The following is a 26,083-nucleotide window of genomic DNA, read 5'->3' on the forward strand; positions in this document are numbered from 1 at the left end:
CCAGGAGATCCTCTGGACGTGCTGCTGGAAAAGGGGTTCTGAGCTGAGGAAGGACACCTTAAGGGCCTGTCCAGTGGGCAGTGGGTTGGCAGGACTGGAGCCCAGGAAAGAAATATGCCCTGGACGGGATGTAGGTAGAGACAAGAGAGGGATGTGGGGCCTGGGGCTCTGGGGCAAGAGGACAAAAGCCACACAGCCAGCAGTCAGGGTCCAGAAGCAGGAGGAGAGTCCAAAGAGTGTGGTGTCAGTGAGGAAGGGGCCTTGTCCCCCAGACACTGGCCCTTCTAGAACCCAGTCCTGGATCTGGAGCCATGCCAGCATAGACACCCCAAACCCTAGAAGCCCACTGTGCTAGCCCATTGAGTGTGAGGCCGAGTGTGAGCATGTCAAGTATGAGTCTGAGTGTGAGCCCAAGTGTGAGCCCATCAAGTGTACAGGCCCATCTGAGTGGGCATCCTCAGGGCTGGCCTGCAGCAGGGCAACATGTTAGGGCCCAGACACCTTGGCTTTGGTACAGAACCCCCATTCTGGTATGAAGGAAGGAAATGCTAACTCACTGCAGAGAATTGAGGAATCGGAATCGACTCATGGTAGCTTATCCATCAATTGGAGGCTTGGCCCCGACTCTGCTGTCCCATTTTTCGTCCTTTTGTGTAACTGCAACATCAAACGGTGCTGTTCAGCATCAATGCGGACACGAGCTCCTGCAAGCACCCCTTCCCTGTCCCACGCCTCTCACCAGTTCCCGAGACAAGGGCCATGTGCTCTTCAAACGCCCGTGACAGACTCAAGATGGTGGGCTCCTGCCAGGGATGGGGGTTGCCCAGGAGGATCCTGTGGTCCCTGGGCCTCTTGAGCCGAGGTCCCTGGACTGTCTGGGTGGATCCTCCAGCACCCATGGGTTTTACCACCACATGCCCTGGACCACGCGTCAGCCAGGCTCTCCAGAGAGACCAGCGGGAAGGATCCGTGTTTCATTTCACAGAACTGGCTTGCATGCTGCGGGGTCATCTGGACCAGCTGGGGACCCACAGGGCAGGCTGTGGGCTGCTGTCTCCGCCTGGAGCCCCTTCCCCCTGGGGGCCTCAGTTCTACTCTGTAGACCTTTTACTGCTTAGATGAAGCCCCACTTTGCTGGGGGCCACCTCCTTTACTTCAAGCTCACTGATGGTAGATGTGACCTTCACTCGCCAAAGACCTGCCCAGCAAAACCTAGGCAGGTGTGTGATCGCATTCCAGGGGATTGTGCCTCATGAAGTCCAACTGTGTCATAGACAGAGGCTGCGCAGGCCAGGGTCTGGCCCACCTGCTCTGTGCTGGGTAGGATAGCCCAGATGGCCATCCCGGGAGAGAACAGGCCCAATAGGGGGTTCCCTGGGGCCCAGACGCAGGCTGCAAACAACAGCCACCAGTGGTAGCTGCGGGAGGGCCCGGGGCAGGGACCAGGAGAATGCTCAAGGCCACTGGGTGCCCTTCCCAGCAGAGCCCCCAAGCCATCAGCGTACTTTCTCCTTCCTTTCTGGTCAGCAAAGTAGGCTTTGGTGTCCCCCACCATCCACCAGGACTTTCCAAGGTCATCAGTGCCTCTCCTCCCCAGACCCAGGGGTCAACCTGCAGGTGTCACTTATGTCACCTCTCAGCAAACTGCGGCCCAGACAGACACCTAGCCTGAGACACCTTCTTCCCTGGATTTCAGAACCTCCACCTCCTGGTAGTCCTCCAAGCTCAGCAGCTGCCACATTAATCTGGGCTGGAGCATGAAGACAGAGAGGGAGCATGTAGCAAGTATATGGTGAGCATGTATGTCACCGGGGTAGTCAGGACCTTGCCCAGAAGCTGGCAGGACCCACACTTCCTTGGCCCCTCCACCTGCCATGCAGGGTTCATCACTCGCATGGCCATAGCACTCTGATGCCCCATTGCTATCTTAGCCTGTACCCTTCCTGACCTGGACCCCTAAGTCCAGCTGCCTGCTCAGCTGTGGAAAGAAGTACCTGTGACAAAATTGAACTGTCAACATGTGATAAAACCCTCGTCCCCTCCTCCTCGTCTTGACCCCAAGAAAAGGCCTGGGCCAGCATAAGCTCTTCCCTAAGCTCAGACAGGGACCATCCCCTGGGCCAAGCCCTGTAGAGAGCTTTACTTCCTAATGAAAGGGAGACAAGGGGAGAGGCCAGATACACCCTTACTCCCATGCTCCTCCCTGGCAGGCCCGCCTGCTCCCAGGCCACAAGATGCACCAGCCCCTACCACACATGGCCGTCCAGACTGTCTGCCTCCCCAGACATGCCCCCAGGCTCAGGCTGCTGGCTCCAAGGCCAGTAGATGGACACTGTGGATGGCCCTTGGCCAGAGATCCCACCGCATGTGTACATACGTGACCAGGGTGGTCCCACAGATGGACAGACCAGGACTTGCCAGGGCCCTGGCTCCCCAGCAGGGCAACAAGCCCCCCAATCACAGCCATTAACACCTACTCTGTAGCCAGATTCACACTCTCCTCCTGTGACTGTCTGCTGGGGCTCCAGCCCAATGCCTGTGGGCATCCTGGTCTTGACCTCACCAAAATGTGCTCCTTGCCTTCTAAAGCACTATGGTTAGCCTGACAGAGCTGAGAAGAGGCCACAGGCCCATTTGAAATGAAGGTCATGAACACTTCCAGAAAACCTGTCAGAGCTGAGCTTTTAATTCTGCAACAGCTCAGCAGAGAGATTACATCGTCCCAATTTCCAGATGGGCAAATTGATGATCACAGGTTCCACTCAATGGCCAACTCCACAAGAAGAAACACCTCAAAGACCAGGCAGAAACATCCAAATGGATACAGAACTGTCACCACCCTGTAGGTGGCCAACCATCCTACAGCCAAATGGCTTGGTCTGAGCAAAATATCCAGAGATGGGCACTCCTTCCTTTCCAGGCCTCTACCCAGAAATCCCGCACAGCTTCAAGGCTCTAGGGCTGAGAGACAAGACCTGGAGGAGGGAGTGTGATGGCAGGGGGCTGCTGGACCACCATCTCATGTCTCCCTCATGGTGTCCCCCTCCGCTGCCTCCCTTTGAGTCCCTCAGCTTTCTAGCTGAAGCCTGACTGGCTGAGACCAATCCCAGGATAGCTAATCATCTGTGTACCCAGGCCCAGCGGAGTCCAGAACCGTTTTTTAAGTGGATGAATGAGTGGCATGAAAGCAGTGCCTTGAGGATGAACCTCTGACACAGGAAACTTTCCGAGAGCTACACAGTGATGTGCATAGAAGGAATAGGCACTGCTCGTGCAGAGTGGCAGCCCACAGCCAGGCAGTGCTGATGCTTACTACAGCGGTGTCATCATCATCCTCATTACTTTCTAGTGGCTTACCTACTGAAGGACCAAGATAGTAGCCTTCAAATGCAGGCCTGTTACAGGAGGAATGGTGGGGGGGTCGTTTGATGAACCCATGAGGGCACTCTCCCACTGGCCCTGGGAGACCCTGCTAAGCAGGTGCCAGGAGCAGGAAGGGAGGCTGTGGGGAGGCAGAGGGCATGAGGGTGAACAACCACGCATGACACAGGTCGATGCAGAACAGGAGAGGGGATGAGATAGGAGGCAGACATCTGTGAAAGTACTTGATCATGTAACTGCAGCATTGGAGCTATGCAAAAGCTTTACACAATATAAAAAAGTTTATCTAAAAAAAGGAGAAAATCAACCCGCAAAAATTTAAAGCAAACTGGAACTAATGAACTTATCACACAGAAAAAGAATTATTTTAAGTGCCTGTAATGCACAGTATTTTTATGCGTGTGCCCAGTGAAACTTACTCTAAGGACCAAACAAACAAAAAACCCAACTGCATAAAGAAATCTTAAACTGGGATCCCTGGGTGGCGCAGCGGTTTGGCGCCTGCCTTTGGCCCAGGGCGCGATCCTGGAGACCTGGGATCGAATCCCACGTCAGGCTCCCGGTGCATGGAGCCTGCTTCTCCCTCTGCCTGTGTCTCTGCCTCTCTCTCTCTGTCTCTCTCTCTCTGTGACTATCATAAATAATAAATTTAAAAAAAAGAAATCTTAAACTGCACTTGGAGATCCTCTTGCCAATAGAAACATTGGCATTACTATTTTGAAATTATTATAGATATATCATAGGATGAAGCATGTAGGTAATTATGTTAAGGTCATTAGGAAACAAGATTTTTAGCAGGAGAGAAAAAAAGAAATGAAATTGCAAATCAAAGAAATGAAGTTTACAACTGTAGTCTGAGTAAACCATCTGAAAATAAAATTAAGAAAACAATTCCATTTACAATAGCATCAAAAAGAATAAAATACTTAGGAATAAACTTAACCAAAGAGGTTAACACTGCTATACTGAACACCACAAAACATTTGCTGAAATTAAAGAAGACATAAATAAATACTAAGATATCCTTTGTTCATGGAGTCAAAGACCAAATATTGTTTTAAGATGATAATACTCCCCAAATTGGTCTTCAGATTCAATGCAATCCCTCTCAGAATCCAAGCTGGCCTCTTTTTACAAATTGACAAGCTGATTCTAAAATTCTTTTGGAATTACAAGAGACCCAGAATAGCCAAAACAATCCTGAAAAAAAGAATAAAATTTCAAAACCTACTACAAAGCAATGGTGAAGAAGACAATGCTGTCATGGCACAAGGATAGACAGAGGTCGATGGACTAGGACAGAACCCAGAAAAAGAACACATGTTTGTGGGAGGCCTGGGTGGTTCAGCGGTTGAGCTTCTGCCTCCGGCTCAGGGTGTGATCCCGGAATCCGGGATCAAGTCCCACATCTGGCTCCTTGCAGGGAGCCTGCTTCTCCCTCTGCCTATGTCTCTGCCTCTCATGAATAAATAAATAAAATCTTAAAAAAAAAAGAGAGAGAACACACATTTATGGTCAACTGATTTTTAACAAGGGTATGAACACCATTCAATGGGTAAAATCTTTTGAACAAATGATGCTGAGAAAACTGAATATCCAGATGCAAAAGAATGTAGCTTGACCCTTCCTCCATACCACATACAAAAATTAACTCAAAATGGATCAAAGACCATTTGATCTTTGATCTAAGACCCAAAACTATAAAACTCTTAGGAAAAAACATAAGGGTAAATTTTCATGGTCTCAGATTTGGCAGTGACTTCTAGTATGATACTGAAAACACCAGCAACAAAAGAAAAAACAAGCAAATTGGACTTCATCAAAGTTAATAACATTTGTGCTTCATTTTTTAAAAGATTTTCTTTATTTATTCATGAGAGACAGAGAGAGAGAGAGAGAGAGGCAGAGACACAGGCAGAGGGAGAAGCAGGTTCCATGCAGGGAGCCCGACATGGGATTTGATCCCGGGACTCCAGGATCATGCCTTGAGCCAAAGGAAGGCACTTAACCACTGAGCCACCCAGGTATCTCAACATTTGTGCTTCAAAGGATACTACTAAATAAGTGGAAAGACAACCCAGAGAATGAACGAAAATATTTTCAAATCCTATACTAATAAGGACTTTGTATCTTAAATATACAAAGAATCCTTAAAATTCAATAATAAAAAACCAAATAACTTTATTTAAAAATGGGCAAATGATCCGAATAGACTCTCTAAGGAGCATATACAAATGGCCAGAAAACACATGAAAAGAAGCTCAACATCATTAATCATCAGGGAAATAAAATTAAAACCCACGATGAGATATTGCACACCCACTAGGATGGTTAGATCAAAAAGCCAGATAACAAATGTTTACAAGGATATGAAGTATTTGAAATCCTTATACAGTACTGGTGGGAATGTAAAATGATGGAGCCATTTTCATAAACAATTTGGCAGTTTCTTAAATGATTAAACATAGTTACTGCATGATCCAGCACTTATTCACTTCTAAATATATACCCAAGAGAAATGAAAACATCTGTCCACACAAAACTGTACACAGATGTTTATCATAGCATTAGTTATAATAGCAAAAGGTAGAAACAACCTAAATGTCTGCCAACAGACAAAGTGTTGTGTATTCACTATTCACACAATGGAATATTATTGGGCAATAAAAAGGAATGAAGTCCTGAGATGTGCACCACATGGAGTCCCAGAAGGAAAGAAGAAAGGGCAGAAAAAAATATCTGAAGAAATAGTGGCCTCAAACTTCCAAAATCTGATAAAAGGCCTGAGGTGAGATCAAGAGTCTGACAGTGAGCCACCCAGGTGCCCCAGGAATAATATTTTTTTTAAAGTACTGACAGAAACAAACTGTCAACCCAAAATTCTATATCCAGCAAAAATACTTCAGAATTTAAGGCAAAATAAAGACACTCTCTGATGAAGGGAAACTAAGAGAATTTGTCACTTGCAGACCTTCCCTAAAAGAAATGTTAAAAGAGGTTCTCCAGGTAGAATGAAAATGGCACCAGAAGAGAACTTGAAACTTTAGGGACAAAGTAAAAGAAGTAATAAATCTCTATGTGAAACTGGTTTTTCTTCATACTTCTTTAACATACATATGGAGGCTGAAAACAAAAGTTATAGCATTGTCTGGGGATTTTGAATGTATGCAAGTGTAATAACAAGACAACTTCAACTACAAAAGGGAGGACAAATGTGGTTTGAGGACTAAGTTTTCTGCATTCCACTGCAAGTGGCAAAATAGTCAGTTGAAACAGGCTATGACAAGCTCAGCGTCTATATTGTAATCCCCAGAGCAATTGCTAAAAACATAATTATACAAGAAGACATAGAGGAAAAAAAACAACCCACCCAGTGAAGTGGGATACTAAAAAGGAAAGAAGGAAGAAAGGAAGGAAGGAAGGAAGGAAGGAAGGAAGGAAGGAAGGAAGGAAGGAAGAATGAATGAAGAGAAGGCATGAAAGAGAAAGGAGAAGGAGAGGTATGAGATGAACAGGTAAAAACAGTACAGTGTTAGACTTGAATCCAAACACATAAGTAATTATATTAAGTGTCAATGGTCTAAACCACCAATTAAAAGGCAGAGATTGTTACACAGGATTGAGAAAAATCCAACATACTGTCTACACAAATTCACTTTAAATGCAACTATATAGGTAAATTAAAAGTTAAAGGATGCAGAAGGATAAACTGTGGAAATACTATTCAAAAGAGTGGGATGCCTGCATGGCTCAGTGGTTGGGCATCTGCCTTCAGTCCAAGTCATGATCCTGGAGTCCTGGGATCGAGTCCCACATCGGGCTCCTTGTGGGGAGCCTGCTTCACCCTCTGCCTATGTCTCTGTCTCTCTCTCTCATTTCTCATGAATAAATAAATAAAATCTTTTTTTTAAAAAAAAGCACTGTACTCATATACTATATGAGCATATATACGCTAATATCAGATGAAGGAAAATTACTGGGAGTAAATGGAGACATCACATAACCATAAAGTGTGCATTCACCAAACAATAGACCTTCACAAAAACTGATAGGACTGTAAGTTGAAATAACAAATTCATAGGGCAGCCCTGGTGCCTTAGAGGTTTGGCGCCGCCTTTGGCCCAGGGCATGATCCTGGAGACCCAGGATCAAGTCCGATGTCGGGCTCCCTGCATGGAGACTGCTTCTCTCTCTGCCTGTGTCTCTGCCTCTCTTTCTCTCTGTGTCTCTCATGAATAAATAAATAAAATCTTTTTAAAAAAATCATAATGATGGCTATGACCTCAGTCATTCTCCCTCTGTGTCAGCAGAACAAGCCCTAACCAGCACGAGGGTAGAAGTAGCACCACCATCAGTTGGTCTTAAAAGGCATTATCGAACATTCAATCCAACAGGAGCAGAATACACATCCTTCTCAGGTGCCCAAGGAACATTCTCCAGAAAGATCAGATCCTGGGTTATAAAGCCAACCCAACAGATTTAAAAGGATTCAACGTACACAAAGTATGTGCTTGACCACAATGGAATTAAGGTAGTAATCAATATAGAGAACCCTAGAAGCTCAGAAATTAACGCATTTGTAAATAATCCACAAGTCAAGAAAACACCTCAGGGGAAACTGGAAAACATTTGAACTAAATGAAAAGAAAGTTTTCAGTATCAAAATTATTTGTGGGGTGCAGTTAAGGCAGAGCTTAGAGGGAAATTTATAGTAGGAAATGTCTATATGGGAAAAGAAGAATCCAAGCTTCTCCTTAGTAAACTAGAAAAAGAAGAGCAGAAGAAAGCCAGAACAAAGAAGAAAGGAAAAAATAAAGATGAAGGCTAAATCAGTAAATTAAAAACAGAAAATTTTTTGATAAAATCAATGAAGTAAGAGCTAATTCTTTGGAAAAGACTATTACATTAATAAACTCCAGCCAGACTGACAGAGACATAAGAGAAGACACAAATTACCAAGAGCAGGACTAGAGGTTATTACCATGGAACCCACAGACACGAAAAGGAAGAGTTGGGTCTGCTCCACGCACACAGATTCAGATTCAGCATCTCAATGGATGGACCAAGTGCCTGAAATTCACAAACTATTAAAACTCACCCACGAAACACCAACAGCCTGAATACCCTCTATCTACTAAAGCAGTTGATTTCATAGTTCATAACCTTTCAAAGAAGAAAACTAAACCCAGATGGTTTTACTGGTAAATTCTACAAAATAGGGGGTCCCTGGGTGGCTCAGTGGTTTAGCGCCTGCCTTCAGGCCAGGGCTTGATCCTGGAGTCCCGTGATCAAGTCCCACATCAGGCTCCCTGCATGGAGCCTGCTTCTCCCTCTGCCTGTGTCTCTGCCTCTCTCTTTCTGTGTGTGTGTGTGTGTGTGTGTGTGTGTGTGTGTGTCATGAATAAATGAATAAAATCTTTTAAAAAATTCTACAAAATAGTTTCAAATTAAAAAAACACAACCCCCCCCCAAAACCTCTTCATAATCTCTTCAAGAAAATAGAGGAAATAATACTTTCCCATCTTATGAGTGCAGCATCCCCCAATTCCAACAGGAGACAAGGACAGGACAAGAAGCTACAGAACCATGGACATCTTTGCAAAATCTTCAGACAAATATTAGCAAGTCAAAAAAATATATATTAGCAAGTCGAATCCAGAGACATGTAGAAAGAATGAAAACATCACGACCACATGGGATTCATCCCCAGAATGCAAGAGTGTCTCAGCATAGATCACTGATCACCATGACCACTATAAGAACAGAGCCATGGGACACTCTGTACCTGCAGAGAAAACATTTGATAAACTCATGTGTTCATGATAAAAACTCAGAAAACTAGGATTAGGAAAGAACTTCCTGAACCTGGAGATATTGTAAAAAAAAAAAATTAGTTTCAAGTTATTGATTGCTAGTATGTAGGAATTTGGCCTTTTATAGGTTGTACCCTCTGACCTCTCCAACTGGTCCTGGGAATGCGTGCTGGTCAGTCGGGGTTTCCAGGTGGGTACACGTGTTGTTTGCACAGTTTGGGGTTTGCCTTTCATCTCCTTTTCTCCACTGAAATATTTGTAGGTGAAGGGAGGTGGTGTGTGGAGATGGCCTAAGAACACCCCAGACAGAGAAGTGTGGCTGTGAGGAGAGATGGGGTCACAGCATGTGCGGATGCCTACTAAGCCCCAGTGGCAGGGCTCTTCTCTGCATTCTTGTGTATGTTTGACATATTTTATAATAAAGGGTTTTTATTTTAAGATTTATTTATTATAGACATAGACAGAGAGAGAGAGAGAGAGAGAGAGAGAGAGGCAGAGACACAGGAGGAGGGAGAAGCAGGCTCCATGCTGGGAGCCCAACGAGGGACTTGATCCCGGGACTCCAGGATTATGCCCTCCGCCAAAGGCAGGCGCTAAACCACTGAGCCACCCAGGGATCCCCAATAAAGGGTTTTTAAAAATCTGTTACAAAAAAAAAAAATCTGTTACAACACCAACAGTTGGGCAATCCAGGTGGCTCAGTGGTTTAGTGCTGCCTTCAGCCCAGGGCCAGGTCCTGGAGACCTGGGATCGAGTCCCACATCGGGCTCCCTGCTTCTCCCTCTGCCTATGTCTCTGCCTCTCTCTCTGTGTCTCTCATGAATCAATCAATCAATCAATCTATCTATCTATCTTTAAAAAAAAAAAAGTAAAAACAGTTGAACAAATGGAAAAGAGACAAAAGTGGGTCACAAAAAATTAAAAGCACACACCATTGGTATTCACTGAGGTGAACGTGCATCCTCACCAGTAAACTCCAGCGAGAGAGGAGTTGCCCACCTTGTGCGTGGAAGTGCTGGCAGCAGGTGATGTGCTGCTGGGGTCATTTACTCAGGGCCTCACCACTAGCCCAGGGACTCCTAAAGAGAGGATGAAAATCTCAATAGGAGTCTACACAGCAATGTGTTTAGAGTAACCTGAAGCTGAGTGGTAATTAGCTCTGGAGGAGCGCAACCTCAGGAGGTACCGGTGATGCAACAACGCGAGGGGAGGAGCAGAAACCCAAGTGCACACACAGCACCAACGTGCACGTCTTTAGAAAGCAGAAAACATGGGACAAGGGAACAGGCAAGGTGCACACGGAGGTCTGGCTGTGCAGCGGGATTACAGAGGTTTTGGCTTCCTTGCACTTCTCCATGAGCATGGAAAAGTGCATAAAAAATCATTTTTATCATCAGAAAAGATACAGATTGTCTAAGAACACTGAGATAGCAGGATCCTTCCCATGGCCCTACAGCAGGGCTTGGTCAGGTAAATAGGGAGCTTACGTGGCACCCCCACCCCTGCAGCCTACACCCCGGGGCTCCTGCCCATTTCACCCCCAGTTGGCCTCTGCCTGGTGCTGCCTGGGCTTCTCTGCTAACCATGCCCTGGGTTGTCTGCCTCAGGGGAGGCAGGATCTCTAAAATTCCTGGGGTCCATGAGCCCTCAGACCCTGTGCCCAGCACAGTGGGCAATCTAGACAATGAGCAGTTGGGGATGGCAACAGGGCCACCTGGGCATAGTCTAGGTGCCAAATGATTGGGAATGGAGACTCACGGAGGGGGACAACCCAGCAGAGGTCAGGAAGTTCACAGAGGGTCAAGGTCCCCGGACTTTGTCTGCTGGGCAGAGGCAGAGAGACTTATCTCTAAGCCACAGCCTGACTCTGCTTCCAGGACCCTTCTGGGCACCAAGCCCTACTCACCTCCTGGGGCCACTGCCCCAAAGACTGACCCCTGAGAACCACAGTCCACATTCCACGGTTTTGGTGGAGTGCCCCAGGGAGGGAGGGGGCTGCATTCCCCGGTCTGAGTGTCCAGAGCAAGGCTTCCTGCAGTGCCAGAAGGAGGGACCAGAGCTCACTGCAGACGACTGTTTCTGTCCTGGTTTTACACACAGGACAGCTGTGTTCACTGAAGGTCACTCTCAGGAGCCGCAGAACCCACCTCTGTCAGCCCTCCATTCCACCAACAAATAAATAAAGCAAGCCTTTGGGGAGTAGAGTTGAGCCAGGGCCTTTAGGGGGTGCTGCTGGAGTGGAGAAAGGAGTGTCAGTGAGAAGTTGGCCTCAGGACAAGGAATGGCCAGTGCAGAGGCCCTGGGGCCGCAGTGAGCTTGGCTGAGGGCACAGCAGCAGGCAGGCATCCTGACAGGGGTGTGGTGAGCCCAGGGATAAGGGGGGTGCAGGTGGAGGCCTCTCTGACCAAGGCCACAGGCTCAGATTTTGTTGTCTGGGTATCAGCTAGAAGACATTGGGGAGGGGCACAGGTGAGCCCTGGCACCCATGGCCTAGGCACCGAGAAGTGGGGAACCCTCTGCTCCACGCCCCCACTGCAGAGACAGATGGGAAAGCGGGTGGGGGTCCAGGGACGGGGGTACCTGCCTCCCAGGGGGACATGCAAAGCGCCCCTCTGCTACTCAGAGCTGGGGTCAGAGGCCCACCCTACAGCAGCCCCACTGCCCGTGACCCCAAAGACCCCTGGCTGGGAGGGAGCCCAGCAGCAGGGATGAGGCCAGCACGGAGGGCAGCAGCGCCAGGATCCCGCCGCCGGCCCTCCCAGCACCTGTCCCCAGATTAGATTTCTCCTTTCTCATTACCACCGTAATAGGTCCTTCAGACCTCATTCCAGCCCTAGATATTATCTGACCCGTATAATTAATTAATTATAGCCCAAATATTATAGATTATTAAAAATAGCATAACTAATAGTGTAATATCTCAAGCTGTCGACTTTAATAGTCAACATTGTCTTGGCCGCGCTTATCAGCCCGGGACACCCGGTGAGAATATTGATTCCGGGGTAATTTTAGCCGTCATCTGCCATCCTGACGGGGATTGTCAGGTCCTCACCCACGCCGGGGCTCATTTGAAATCGTTAAACCGCCGCGCGGCTCACACTGGATCTTAATGTTGGCTTTTTCTCCCCTTCAATATGTTTCAGCAACAGAGAGGAAAATAAATAGAGAAGAGGAAGGGGAAAGCGAGAGAGAACGAGGGGGAGGGAGTCCGCTCTCGAGGGGAGGGAGGGGCGGCAGATTGGTGCCTGTCCCCAGGGACCCTGCACTCTCCGCCCCGCCGCCCCGCGCCCCGCGTCTTCCCGAGGTCCTCCGCGGAGCCGGAGCCGCGCAGGGGGAGGGGGGCAGAGCCGTGCAGGGGGAGGCTGGGGAAGGACCCGGAAGGACGGGCCAGCGACCCGCAGCCAGGCTCCCAGACCGACACAGTGCGCTGCGCCGCCGGCTCCAGGGACCTGACCCGCAGAGAGAGTCCTGGCTCCAGCCCGTGCACCCCGACGACCCCCAGGCCACGCTGGGCACACGCCCCGCACAGGGCCACGTGGACACCCGGGCACACACGCGCAGGCACGTGGACACCCCCGCACGGAGCAGACGTAGGAGAGCCACACGTGTGCATGGACAACAGATATGCACATCCTCGACCTGCGTGTCCTGGGTCAGAGACAGGTCCCCGAGGGGTTCCAGAGGAGCGATCTTGGGGAGGGCGCCCCGGGATGTGGCCGTGCCAAAAGGCGTCAGCAGGGAGCCTGAGCCCGAGAAGGAGAGGACGACCTGGAGCCCCTCCCGCCGGGGCGCTCACCGCGGCCCCATCCCCAGACCCTGGCTCGCTTGGGGTCGGAGAGCAGCTGCCAGCAGGCAGGCCGCAGGGGACCCTCAGCACACACAAACGATCCCCCAAGGGAGGGGCCCCGGTAGTGGGGGGGCAGGTTCCTCGGGTGGGGGTCCCGCGCGTTCATCTCCCACCCCAGCCGCACCCACACCCGGCACACGACCCCTCCGCGGGCGCGCACACCCCACACGCCCCTCCTCCATTCCCCCTGGCCCCTCACGCGCGCGCTCACCCCCACCTCAGTCCCCAGCCCCACAGTCCCCGCCCCCACTCCTCTGCAGCCCCTCAGAGGGCCCAGGACAGCAATGTTCCAGAATCGCTCCTCCAAGGTTTCCCTTGGAGTGTTACTCAAACTTCTAATTATGATGCGCGCGTGTGATAATAATTTAATAATCAGGGAACTGTGCAAGAGGCATTAACCTCAATTAAGTCCATTACCCGGCCTGATGCCCGCCCCCGCACACGCCCTCCAGACCCTGAGTGAGTTCTGCTGTAGAATGTGCGTGCTGTGCAGGAACAGTTTCACTGAATGCATTTATTGAACACCTTCTGTGTACCTGGCGGGAGCCCCTCCTCGCACCCTGCGCCTGCTCCGCGTGCCCCGTCCCCTTTTCCTCCCTGGGTGGAGCAGCTTCCCAGGACACGGTCCACATGTCCATTCTTCCTGACTAGGGAAGGGCCATCCCCTCCATGCCTAACCTAACCATCTGTCCTCATGACCGCTCTCCCTCCCTCAGGGTACCTTCGGTGGAAACTGAAGGACCACTGGGGACAGCCTACTCTCCCTGGTAACTGTGTAACTGCCCACCCTCCCTAATGGCAGACCTGCCTGCCTTTCTCATTTATGCCCCCGTGCCCACCACAGGGTCCACCCTGTCAGAGGTGTGCCATGGAGAGTAGCTGAATGCCTGGTGGATGAAGGAATGAGCCCTCTGTGGGATGTGCAGTGGGGGAAAACACCGGTACCTGAGACTAGGTGCTTGTAGAGATGTCTGGGAAAGAGTCTTGTGACTGTGTAATGGGTAAGCAGTGAAGGGGTCAACTGGTGGACACACAGAGGCTGGTCACAGAAACTGAGGCAGGAGAGCCAGGAAAGAGGGATGTGAACAGGGAAATGGGTGGGTACTGCTAAGGCTGCATCTTCTTAACTCTAGGATGCAATGGGCGGTAAGGTGCCCCACTTATATCAGCCAGGTTTCTGCTACAACACTGATGTGTAACAAACAGCCCCAAAGCTCTCAGGGGTCCATGGCCATTATCACCCATTTCCTGTTTGTGACCCATGATCAGCTGCCATTGGCTGACCCCCACTGAGCTCATCAGGTGGGCTCCAGAACTTTATTCCTAGTCCCAGCTGAGGGAACCAGAGTGTCTGGAATATGTTCTCTTCACAGAGAAGAAGGAAAGCTGTAAGGGCCAGAAATGCAGATGCTTTTAAGGTCTGAGCTCTGAACTGGCTCCTGGTCACTTCTGCCCACTGCAGGTCATGTGGCCAAAGCATACTTTCAATGGCTGGGAAGTCTACTTTCCCCATTAGAAGGCCATGGCTGAGTAAGAGGATGAAGGGAAAGAAAAACTGTGGTTAAATTATCCAATCTATGACATTTCTGATTTAATTAGAGTTTTTCCAGTTGGATGGGGCTGGAGGAGCAGGGGAGTGAGGGACAAGAAGCATCACTGTAAATATCCATATGTCCACAGACACATCCAGACTCCTGAATTAAGCTGTGCACTGAGACACTCTGCACTGCAGGGGGATAATCCCTCTCTTGGACAAGGGACTTCCTAGGTCAACCTCCACCCCATCCCAACCTGTCACCCCCTGGTGGGACCCAGGCAGAGTCACAGGCACACCTTCAGGGACCTGAGTTCACTGTGGTAGGAGAAATCCAAGCGGCCAGGCAGGAAAAGTAGGGACAGGGCGGAGCAAGGATGCCTTCTGGTGAAGTCCTGCCTTGGCCTGATCTGCAGGGAGCCCTGGAGCATAAATCCTGACAGCTATCTACCCCTCAAGGAGGGGCGCCCCCTCCCCAGGTGTCTCTGGGAATGAGTCTCCCATCAGCCAGGGACAGTTCCCCTGAGTAGCTTATGGGTGTGAACTTGAGCCCCTCCGCTCTTAGCAGTAGGGGTAGGAATCTGGACAAGGATCTGGATGGCTGTCTGGTAAAGGATCTGGGCAGGGATCTGAGTAGGGTGCTGGGCAGGGTTCCGGGCAGGACACCATCTGCATCCACTACACCAAGGAGAAAAATTGATCAGTGCTAGACTCCCTGTTGGTGGAAGACAGAGCCAAGGTGACCAGGGCCCTGACTCCCCAGCCAGGGACATTTCCCTATTCAGAGAATAGGATGAGTCAGAGAGCTAGAGCAGAAAGTCAGACCAGTCTGCTACTGGGGTGAAAGTAGAGTGGGTGGGCTGAAATTCTTCTCCACCCCCTCAGCACTTTGCCTTCCAATTTTCCTTGTCAGTGTAAACATGTTTTTGCATTTTATATTCTGCTTTTACTTTGATGGGGGACACAGAGCTAAAGTGAGACACACACAATGTCCAGGAGTCCACAGTCTGGAGCCAGAACCATAAGTGAACAGATAAATGTAGCATGGTGTGTTAAAACATGACAGGATGAAGCTCAAGGTTTGGATGGACACTCAGGATGGCACCTACCTTTCTGTGGGAAAATCAGATGCCTCCTGGGTGCTGTTGCCACTAAGGTAAGTAGGAATGATTTGTGTGAACAAATGGCCAAGGGCATGGCTGAAAGAAGCAACTGCAGGTGTAGGCACACAGCAGGTTGACCATCAGGCTCAGGAACTACAGGGTGCAGGTGTAGGGACTGTGCAGGACAGCCTACAGGATCCAGTCAGGAAGTCCTTGATGCTGGTCTGCAGAGCCCAGATGCTGGCCCTGGACCATGGGAACCTTCTGATGTTTCTGGATGTGGAGTGTGATCTGATTTGTGCTTTAGAATGATGAAGAGTACACTGGAGGGCTAGGCTGTGGCAGACGCAGTGCGAAGTGGAGGCAGTCAACAGCAGGAAACTCTGACACTCTGTGCTCAGGGCATCCCCAGATGCCCCGACACCAGGAGTCTTCTGACCATTCACCTCCAAGCAGGGCTTAGAGCATTCCCCTGGGTAAAAAATCCATAGAAAGCCCAGATGACTATGGTGATTACTGAGGGCAAGAATGCCTGCACTTGAAACCTTGGGTACTGACAGGACTGTGGGATCACAGGGATGGAAGGTGGCCATCCTGGGTATGATTGAACCTGGACATCCTTGTTGCCCCTGTAAGAAGGACGAGCAAAGCAGCTGAAAGACCAAAGGCAACAGGGGGCATTCTGAAGAGGGAGAGCCTGCAGCGGCCAGGACCCTTCCAGGCACCCCACCTGGACTGCCTTCCCTTTGGCACCTGGTGGTTGATTATCTGTCGCTTTGCACATTAAGAATGCTGGCATCAGTAGGACACAGCATTCACATCAGAGTTCCACCACATCCTGGCTGGATGACATTGAGCATGAGATCAATCCTCTTCATCCCCCATTCACCATCTGTGAGGTGGTAATCCTCACCTCTGTCCTACCCTCTGGTCAGAAAACCCTTTGGAGCTAGGATGTCCTCCGAGGCCAAGAGAGGAAGCTGGCCGCCTCCTTCCCAGTGCTGACATGGGAGCTGGGTGCCCTACTCTTTGCACATAGCACCCCTGATTCCACAGCCCGACTCTCCGTTTTGATGATTTGGGATTTTGTTTTTAAGTTGAAAGGATTTAAACCTCACCTTTGCATTTGACTGACCCCTTGCCAGGAACCAGGCCCAGCGCTACAGTGCTTATCATCTTTGAACTCTCATCGAAGCTTACAAATAGAAGCATTCAAATCCAGGCAGTGAAAACCTCGTAAAAATCTGGCCTTTTGGTTGGCCATGGTGAATGAACTGGGGCATAGCATACACTGTGCCATGACGCCACACCACACACAATCTGCCGCCGTCTTCCTCCTTTGGGGTGTCCCAGAGTATGAGGAAGACAGCCAAGGACGGGCGCAGATGTCACAGCGGGGTGATAACCAGGGAGAGCGGAGACGCCAGGACGCTGTTGCGCTGTCCGCGGTGCTGACCGCGGGCGCAGGCGCAGCCTGGGTGCGCTGTCCGTGGTGCTGACGTGCTTTGGCGCTCTCCATGGATCCGAGGATGGCCCTGGTGCCGCGGCTGTGCGGTCCGCAGGCGCAGCCAGCCGCCGGTATTTCCTTTCTTCTCTGTTGTTCTGAGTGTGGGATACCTTTGTTTGAGAAATCAAAAGACCTCAGGAGAGTTATATTTTAAGAAGATAAATAAAGAAGTCAATAAGCAGAGAAAGTCCCCCTCTTGTTTTCCAAACTCTGGGTGAGCAAAAGAGTTCACCATGGAGTCCAGCGGGTGGAGAGTCAAAGGGAGCAAAAGGAGAAGCCTTCTGTTCTCCTTCTCCGCCTCTACCTCCTGTATCCTTCCCACAGGTGCACAGGAGGTTGGCCCGTTCAGAGCCAGCACTATACCATCAGCAGGACCCAATATGGACGCAAGGAGTCAGAACTAATTGTAGATGGGGGTGACAGTCCCTTCCCTGCATCTTTGACAGCGATGTTGGGAGGCCCCTGGGCAGTCTGCGGTGGGGTGTGCTTTGTATGAAGCAAACATTATACAAAGTGAGGGTTATCCATCCACATGCCCCGAAGACTCCAGAACATGCTGCCCCTCCACCCCGTCCAGTAAAGCTCTCCAGGTGCAAAAGAAAGGAGGCCCCCTAAACACATAAGTTAGTGGCAGTGGCAGGACACCCTTCCTGCTCTTTTGCACTCCAAAATTCCAAAAAATTGATGCTGAGGAGAGCATATGGCCATGGATTGAAAGGGCTGGATGCTCAGCATTCCACAATCCCTCTCCCAAACACCTCCCCTTCCTCTTCTGCATAATCACAGCCCTCACCCACTACTCCCCTCCGCCCCCCCCATCACTTCTCAGACTTTTTACAACCAAACCCTCCTTCAGATTTCTACACTTGTTCCATTTGTTTCCTGCTTTTGTGCAGCCCCTCCCCCAGCCTGCCGAAGACCCCATCTGGTCTTGCTGATGTACAGTGAGTGGAGGCTTAGCAATGAAGGGGTGTCTCCTGTCCACTGGGTAGGCAGAGGCATCCCTATCTCAGGCACTGATTTCACCTGTCAGTGCCCACCTGGGGCCCAGCAAGTGAGGCTGGTGGCTTGGAGATAACCCGATATGGCAGATGGGCAAAGATTGCACAAATGAGGGTCTAATTGACAATCAATTGTGATTAGGAGCGAAAGGACGTCTTTATAGCCCTGGATGCTCTGAGTTGAGGTTGGGGGGAGGGGAGGGTTGTTCCCAGGTATCAGAGAGAGTAGAACGGGTGCTGTGTGTCCCCAGGACTTGGGTTGTTTCTTAGAGGTAGGGGAAGGGGAGGGCAGAAGCAGATGCCATGATCTCTCTGACTCTTGTCCTCACGTAGCACCTCCTCTTCACGTGGGAACATGACGCAAGGTCCCCTCTGTAGCGCTGGGGGCTTCCCATCACACCCGTTGCCCTGCCTCTGCTCCCCTGGGTCAGACCCTGCAGTTCATTACTCTGATTGCTGCAATTCCCATTAGACTATTCAGGGCAGGGAAGAGAGGGGAGAGGAGAACCAAGGAAGAAAACCTTGGCACCTCCAAATTCCAGGACAGTCATGGCACTTTTGTCCAAGTCAGCTGACCCCCCACCTTTCAGCAGGGAGCACATCCTACTGTGCTGTGTGAATATGTTTGGTTGTGTATTACAATATGTTATTTCATTATGTTTATTACGTATCATACTTAATATACTGTATTCTACTTACTATGTTTTAGTGATACCATACATTGTGCTACATCTACATTATATAAAACTTCATTTTGTGTGTTTGTGTTGAAGGAAAGATGTACCAAGAGGCCTCACGCTTCTCTTTCTCACCTGCAGGTGTATATAATGGGGGTGTATAATGGGGGTGAGATCACACACCCAGCACCTGCCCACCCAGTGACTGCCATATTTGTACCTCCCGTGGTGACTGGTGGTAGATAGGGACAGGTCCTGTGTGGCATGGAGCGTGAGCACACATGAGGGGCTGTGATGCTCTAGGTCACATTGGAACTCAGCCACCCAGAGACAGATCAGAGGTCTGCAGTTGGGACCTGCCCGAGGGCACTTCATGCTATGCCTGGCGTGGGAAAGGGGCAGGTAAGGGCCTTGAGTGCCGTCCTCGTGGAAAGAATAAAGAGGGAACCAAGACCAGAACAGAGCTGGTGGGCGCTGCTGAGGCCCGCTGCAGGGTGGTGAATGCGTTTGTGAATCATGCGCCTGACACGGTGTGCCCAGGTGCTCATGAATGAATCTGAGATTGTATGTGGCGCGTGCTGCTGAATGAGTGTGTATGTATATGTGTGTGTGTGTGCACATCTATATTCAAACTTAGCTGGGGGAGGGGCAGAGAGAGCCCAAGAGTCCCGCCAGGAAGGTGGGGGCGGGAAGGAGATAATTACCTCCCTGTGATGAGAGATTATCCACCCTCCTTCCCCCAGAGGTGATTTATAATTTAAAGATAAAGAATAATCAAGTCCTGGCAAGGAAGGACACAGTGTTGTGGGTCTGATTAGAATCTCGGGATGGACCAGTGTGCGGGGGGGAGGGGACGGGCTGGGAGAGGGGAGGCCTTACCTCCCCCCCTCAGTCCCAGCCTCCCTGAGGCTCAGCATGTCCGAGGTTAGCCCAAATTACAGCCGATTGGTCCCCCATTATTTCTCCCAACTTTTAATTTCTGCTTCCAAAGGATCATTGCCCGCGGTAATTGCAAAGGACCCGTCCTTGTGTGTGGAGCAGGCTCCGGGGACCGCAGTGTCGGGTGGCGCGCACACTGCTCGTGCACACGCCTGCGTGCACACTCACGGCCGTCAGAGACAGTCTCACGCCCTGAAGACCCCCGCACGCGCGCCCCCACCGCCGGCTCCCACCTGGGTCCCACCAGCGGCGGGGACCAGGAAGGGCGCTGCGAGAGCAGCCAGGGGCTTACCCTCGGACCCGGACGCTGGCCGGTCCCTCCGAGGGCGAGGGCCGGGGGGCCGGGCGGTGCAAACAGTCGCAGCTGTAGATAAATATGCACAAACAGAGACCGGGACCGAGGGGCTTCTCAAGTCTCCGCGCGCGGGGGTGCAGGAGTTTGCCGCCATGTGTCCCCCTACCTGAAGGGTATCGATCTGTACGTAGGCCGCCTGCTGTCCGTACGCTTCCTCGGTCCCCGATTGGGGGCGGGGGCGGGGGCGGGAGGACCGTCCAGCCTCTCTCATTTTCGATACCACTACTAATGAGCGACCCAGGGGCCTCCGGCCCCGCCCCTCGCGGGGACACAAGGCCGGGCCCCAGTTTGACGACGCGAAGGGGGCGGGAGCGGGAGGGGCCGCAGGGACAGAGCTGCGAGAGGAGGCCCCGAGAGGAGCGACCGGGAGAGGCGCGACCGAGGTGCACAGACCGCGCGGAAGACACCCAGAGTCTGCCCCACGACCTCCCCCACCCCCGCCCCAGCCGCCGAGGGGCCGCCCGAGGGCCGGGACCGCGCGCCTGCAGGCCGAGGAGGGGCCGCCTGGGCGCCGCGTCCCGCGCCGGGATGTCCCGGCCGAGTCTTAGCGCTCGCCCGCCCGTGCGCCCCGGGGCCTCGGCGGCCCCTCCGCCGATTGATCCCGCAATTATTTAAAAGCCAGGGCTGTCTCCTCCCCCTCCGCCCAGGAGGCAGGCGCACCGTTTCTGGACGAGCGGAGGCGCAGCGACGCGCCGCCGACCGCGACAGCCGCTGGCGGCCCGCACTCGGGCTCCCGGCTGAGCGTCTGTCGGTCGGGCCCGGGGCTCCGTCCGTGTGTCCCGCGCGGGGCCCGCCTCCTTCGCCCGGGGCCGTTCGCAACCAATTAGGCGCGCGCGCTAACGAGGGCGGCGGAGCCCCGCGGCCGCCTGCGGGCGCACGTGTGTGCGGCGTGTGGGCGCGTGGGCGCCGCCGGCGGGGCCGCCATAAATGCGCGGGCCGGGCGCGGCGGGCGCCTGAGGCGGCGGCGGAGGCAGCGCCGGGCAGCAGCGGCGGAGCGCGGGGCACGGCGCCGAGAGCCGGCAGGGCCGCGGCCGCCTGCGCCAGATCGTGCGGCGGCGCCAGGGCCGCCGGGGATGGGAGCCCAGTAGCCGCCGGGGCCCGAGCGGCCGGAGCGGCGGGAGGCCGGCATGAGCGCCAGCGGCCCGGCGGCTCCCGGGGACGGCCCCGCGCTGCAGCCGCCGCCGCCCGGGCCCGGCCCGGGGCCCGCACCGCCCGCGCCCGCCGCCGCCGCCGCCGCCGCCGCCGCCCGGGACACCATGGACGGGCGCGCCGAGCTGCCCGCCTTCCCGCGGGCCGGGCCCCCGCCGCTCGCCGCCAGCGACACGGTGCCCGCGGCGCCCGAAGGGGCCGGGGCGGCCCGGCCTGGCCCGCCGCCGCGCCCCACCTCCTTCTCGGTGCTGGACATTCTGGACCCCAACAAGTTCAACAGCAGAAGACGCCGCTGTGTGCTTCTGGGCCCCGTGGCGCCCGCCGCGTGCGCCCCGTGCGCTCCGGCCCCGTGCGCCCCGGCCCCCGCTGCCCCGGGACGCCCGCCGCGCGCAGAGGAGCTGGAGCGCCGCGCCCTCGCCGCCGCGGGAGGAGGAGCTGGAGCCGCCGCCGGAGCTGAGCCGCCGCGTGAGTAGGACGCGGCCCGCTCCGGTCGCGGGAGCCGGGAGCCGGGCCGCATCTATGCGTTCACGCTCCCGGGCCCCTCGGCGAGCCGGGCCGGCGGTGTGCCGAGGCTCGGTGCAAAGTTCGCAGCGCGCGGGGCTCCGTCCGACCCGGACTCCGGGGCCCGTGCCGCGCCTCCCGGGATGGCTCCGCCCGGGCCGGTCCCGGGGCTTCGGGGCTGCAGGGCCGGCCTTGGAAGGCAGTTGGTGCCAGAGGAGGAGGGGACCTGCGAGGCGGCGGGCCCGTGACCTCCCCGCCCCCACCGCGGCCGCCCGAGGCCTCCCTCCCTCTTTCCTCCTTCTCCTTTTTTTTTTTTTTTTTGGACAAATCAGACTAATTGTGACAAAACGCTGGTTATCTCTGGAAAAACAATTAAATCCCTTCGATTACAGTTAAGGGGAAATGTGCTTAGCGGCGGAAAGCGGCCGGTAATGGGGCGGCCCGCGCCCCCGGCCCGGTCGATATCCCATTACGGCAGCATGCATATCTCTTTCAAGCACCTTGCAAACTCCCCCCGAACATCTAAATTATAGGGTCAAAATTCGGATAATTACTCGATTAAAACCTATTACACTTATTAGGGGCCGCTATTGATCGAGAATTGCATTCGACCGGCTCCTGATTGCTTTTGGTGCCCCCTCCTCCGGCCCTTCCTCCCTGCAACTTCCCAGCCCCTCCGCGGAGCAGGAGCAGGGATGGGAGTGCAGGGTGGACAGGGCTGGGGCTGCTGTGCTGGGGCAGAGGGGCCTGGGGTGCCTGGGCTCGCCAGCTCCAGGTGGGGTTGACGTGAAGGAAGAGCAAACCCAGGCTGGCTGAAGGGGAACCCTTCCCGCTTTTGGCCTAGCCAGGGTTCCCGGAGTCTCCACCCAGAGCCTCCACCAGCTTGGGGGCCCATCCCAGCGGAAGGCCCTGTCTTTCACAGGTTCAGGGAGGGAGCCAGGTCAGGCCCTTTTCCTCCTCAGACTACTCCCGACTTGGCAAAGCTGGCTGGCCAGGTGTTCTCAGGGCCATCCTAGGGGATAGCCCCTGCTCCTGCTAAGGGGTGCGGGCGGGGGGCCAGCCCATCTGCCCTGCCGACTTCCCTGCAACCTCTGCAGGTGTCCTGGATAAGTGCGCTAGCACCCAGTTTGACATTTATTCACGAGGTTCTTGATGCCAACCTGACTCAAGAGTCGGGGCCTTGGAGCCGGACTGGGTAGCACCATGCTGGGCACATGCCCTGGCTTTTCTCCTAGTGGTGCCACCACCTGTGGGGGTACAGTCGTTATAGACGCGCTCCCAGGCCCTGCGTAGGATAGCCTGCCTTCCAAATTTTCCACGCTAGAAATGCAGCCACCTCAGGGGCCTCTGCTTGGACGGTTAGGGCTGCTGCTCAGATTGGGCCTAGCCGGGACAGCCCCCCGACCTAGCACTGCCCAGGCCGGAACCTCCAGGCCAGAGCCTCCGGTAGGACCCAGGTTGGCGGGGCTTTCCACCGAGTGGGGAGGGCTGCGAAGCCGGGACCGGAGGCTGGAGCTGGAAACGGGGGCCAGGGCAGCCAGTTGGGTCTCCCGAAGTCCCCTCCGTGCAGCCGGTCCAGCCCCACCACTGGCCGCTGGCAGCAGGCTCTCAAATGCCCGGTAATTGGCCGGTCCACGCCTTTCCGTAATTGGAGGGTAATATACGCCGAAATAAATTAAATGGCCGTTAACTAGTTTGTACATTACACAAAATGAGTTTAATTAAGTTTGTATCTGCCCCGCGGATCGATCGGAGCTCTCAGCCCGCGGTAAACCCGCGGCCCTGCCGGCCCGGCCCGGGAGACCTGCTGCGGGAGGCTCGGAGCGGCGGGAAGAGGCGGGCCGGGGAGGGAGGCGCGGAGGGACGGGGGACGGGGGACGGGGGACGAGGGACGCGGGACGACCCCGCCCCGGAGGAAGCGGGGAGGGAGCCGATCCCCGAGAGGAGCAGCGGAGCAGCAGGGGGGCCCCCTTCCCGGGGCGCGGGGAGCGCGGGGCCGAGCGCGGGCAGGGCGCCGCGTCCTAACTGTGTGTCCTCCCGGCCCGCTCGCCCGCAGACGCCGGCGACCCCTACAAGGCGGACGAGGCCGAGGCCGGCGGCTACAGCAGCGGCGGCGGCGGCCGCAGCCCGAGCGCGGACAGCGGGGACGAGGCGCCCGACGACGACGACGACGAGGACGGGGCTCCCGACGCGGGGACGGCGCGCGGCGCGGAGGAGGCGCGGGGAGGCGGCGGCGGCCTCGCGGCCCGCGGGTCGGGCTGCCCGGGCGCGGCCGAGGCGGAGGCGCCCCCCAGCGCGGTGGAGGAGGCGGCAGCCCCCGGCCCCCGCGGGAGCTCGCCCGGAGCCCCGGGCCCGCCCGGAGCCTCGGCGGCGGCGGCGGCGGCGGCGGCAGGGGGCGCGGGGACCCCCCCTCAGGGCGCGGCGGCGGCCACCAAGCCCAAGCGGAAGCGCACGGGCTCCGACTCCAAGTCCGGGAAGCCGCGGCGCGCGCGCACCGCCTTCACCTACGAGCAGCTGGTGGCTCTGGAGAACAAGTTCAAGGCGACCCGCTACCTGTCGGTGTGCGAGCGCCTCAACCTGGCGCTGTCGCTAAGCCTCACCGAGACGCAGGTGAAGATCTGGTTCCAGAACCGGCGCACCAAGTGGAAGAAGCAGAACCCGGGCGCCGACACGAGCGCCCCGACCGGCGGCGGCGGGGCTCCGGGACCCGGCGCGGGCCCGGGGGCCGGGCTGCCCGGAGGCCTCAGCCCGCTCAGCCCGTCACCGCCCATGGGCGCGCCGCTCGCCATGCACGGCCCCGCGGGGTACCCGGCGCACGGGCCCGGCGGCCTGGTGTGCGCCGCGCAGCTGCCCTTCCTGTCCAGCCCGGCGGTGCTGTCGCCCTTCGTGCTGGGCTCACAGACCTACGGCGCGCCCGCCTTCTATGCGCCGCACCTCTGAGCGCGGCGGGACCCGGGACCGGGCTCCGGGAGGCCTCCCCTGGGCGCTCCGTAGACAGCCGGTTGCCGCAGGGGAGTTTTACATTTATAAACGACTGTACGCGTCGGGGCCGGCTCGGCCGCTCGGAAGCACTTTGCTGAACTTTACTCAATCAATAAACCGCAGGAGGCTGCACTGCGTCCCCTCAGGCTCCCGCGCTGCCGCGCCCGAGGCGCCCCGGGCTGTCGGACCCCATGTGCCCATCGGCTGGGGGTCGCGTGGCCGGACTGCGCCCTCCGGGGGCGCCTGCCCCACCCCCACCCCCACCCCCACCGCGGCGCCCGGGGCTGGGCCGCTGCGGCTGCTGTCCTAGCGTCCCGGTCCCGCGTCTCCCCTTCCCCGTCCCGACCCGGACCCGGGCCTTCAGGGACGCCCTTTCCCCCTCCGCGCAGCCTTAGGGAAGCCCGGGGGGACCGAGCCGGCGGGGGACGGGGCTGGGAGCAGCACTGCCCCCCGGGCGCCCACCAGGGCCCCCCGCACCCAGGGCACCGGGCCGGGGCGGGCGGCTCGCGTCGGACTCGGGAGCCCCCAGGCCCGGCAGGGATGACCCCGGGCGGCTCCCCGGGCTGAGCGGCTTGCCCCAGAGCGCCGGAGCTGCCCCCAAGCCAGGCCCCCGGGGCGCCCAGCGCTCTGGCCCTGAGCCCACACCTCTCCGACGACTCGCGGCCGTGCTCCCCACCGGGCTCCCGGCGCCCTGGCAACCGGGAGGGGAGAGGCGGCGGCGCGGGAGCCTGGGCTGAGAGGGCCCCGCGGCAGCCTCTGGGCGCTTGGGTGGAGCAGGATGCCCGGCGCTCCGGGGCCCTGCGCCGCGGAGGAAGCTGGCTGCGCCCGGGCGCCTTCCCTAGGCGAGCGGCCCCCCTCCGTGTGCCAGGAGCCATGGAGCCCTCGGAGCTTGTCCCTGCCGGGTAGCGGGCCACTGTCCAGTCCAGGGAGGGCTGAGGCCGAGCTGGGGAGCGAGGCAGGAGTGCACAGAGCCCTCACTGGCTTCACTGTCACTAGCAGGTGCAGGGCCGCTGAGGGGCAGCCCCCACGGCGCCCATCGGGCAGCCGGGTGGGGTGGGGCGTAGCCAGGACCACCCTGCCCACTGCTGCAGCTGGCCTCCTTCCCCTCCGGGGCCACCCCACCTGCCGCCCCCACTCTGCTGTGCACCTACACAGCCCTGGCACCAGGACGCTTTGTGCCAAGTAGCCGTGCCGGGTGGTCAGCCCCCAGAGCAGGGCTTCCCGCTGGCAGAGCTCAGCATGGCCAGTGCGGCAGGGAGGGGAGGGCTCAAATCTGCTGAATCCAACGGAGATG

At 55.5% G+C, this 26,083-nt stretch overlaps 1 protein-coding gene across 1 annotated transcript; it reads left to right on the forward strand.

Annotated features, from left to right (window-relative positions):
* The first annotated feature begins 21,284 nt into the window (after nt 1–21,284).
* On the forward strand, nt 21,285–24,911 carry NKX1-1 (NK1 homeobox 1). Its single transcript, XM_072786383.1, has 2 exons — nt 21,285–21,771; nt 23,864–24,911. The coding sequence occupies exons 1-2, from the start codon at nt 21,285–21,287 to the stop codon at nt 24,745–24,747; spliced, it is 1,371 nt and encodes a 456-aa protein (XP_072642484.1). The 3' UTR covers nt 24,748–24,911.
* The last annotated feature ends 1,172 nt before the right edge of the window (nt 24,912–26,083 follow it).

This window comes from Canis lupus, chromosome 2, assembly GCF_048164855.1.
Source record: "Canis lupus baileyi chromosome 2, mCanLup2.hap1, whole genome shotgun sequence".
Taxonomy (NCBI): Eukaryota; Metazoa; Chordata; class Mammalia; order Carnivora; family Canidae; genus Canis; species Canis lupus.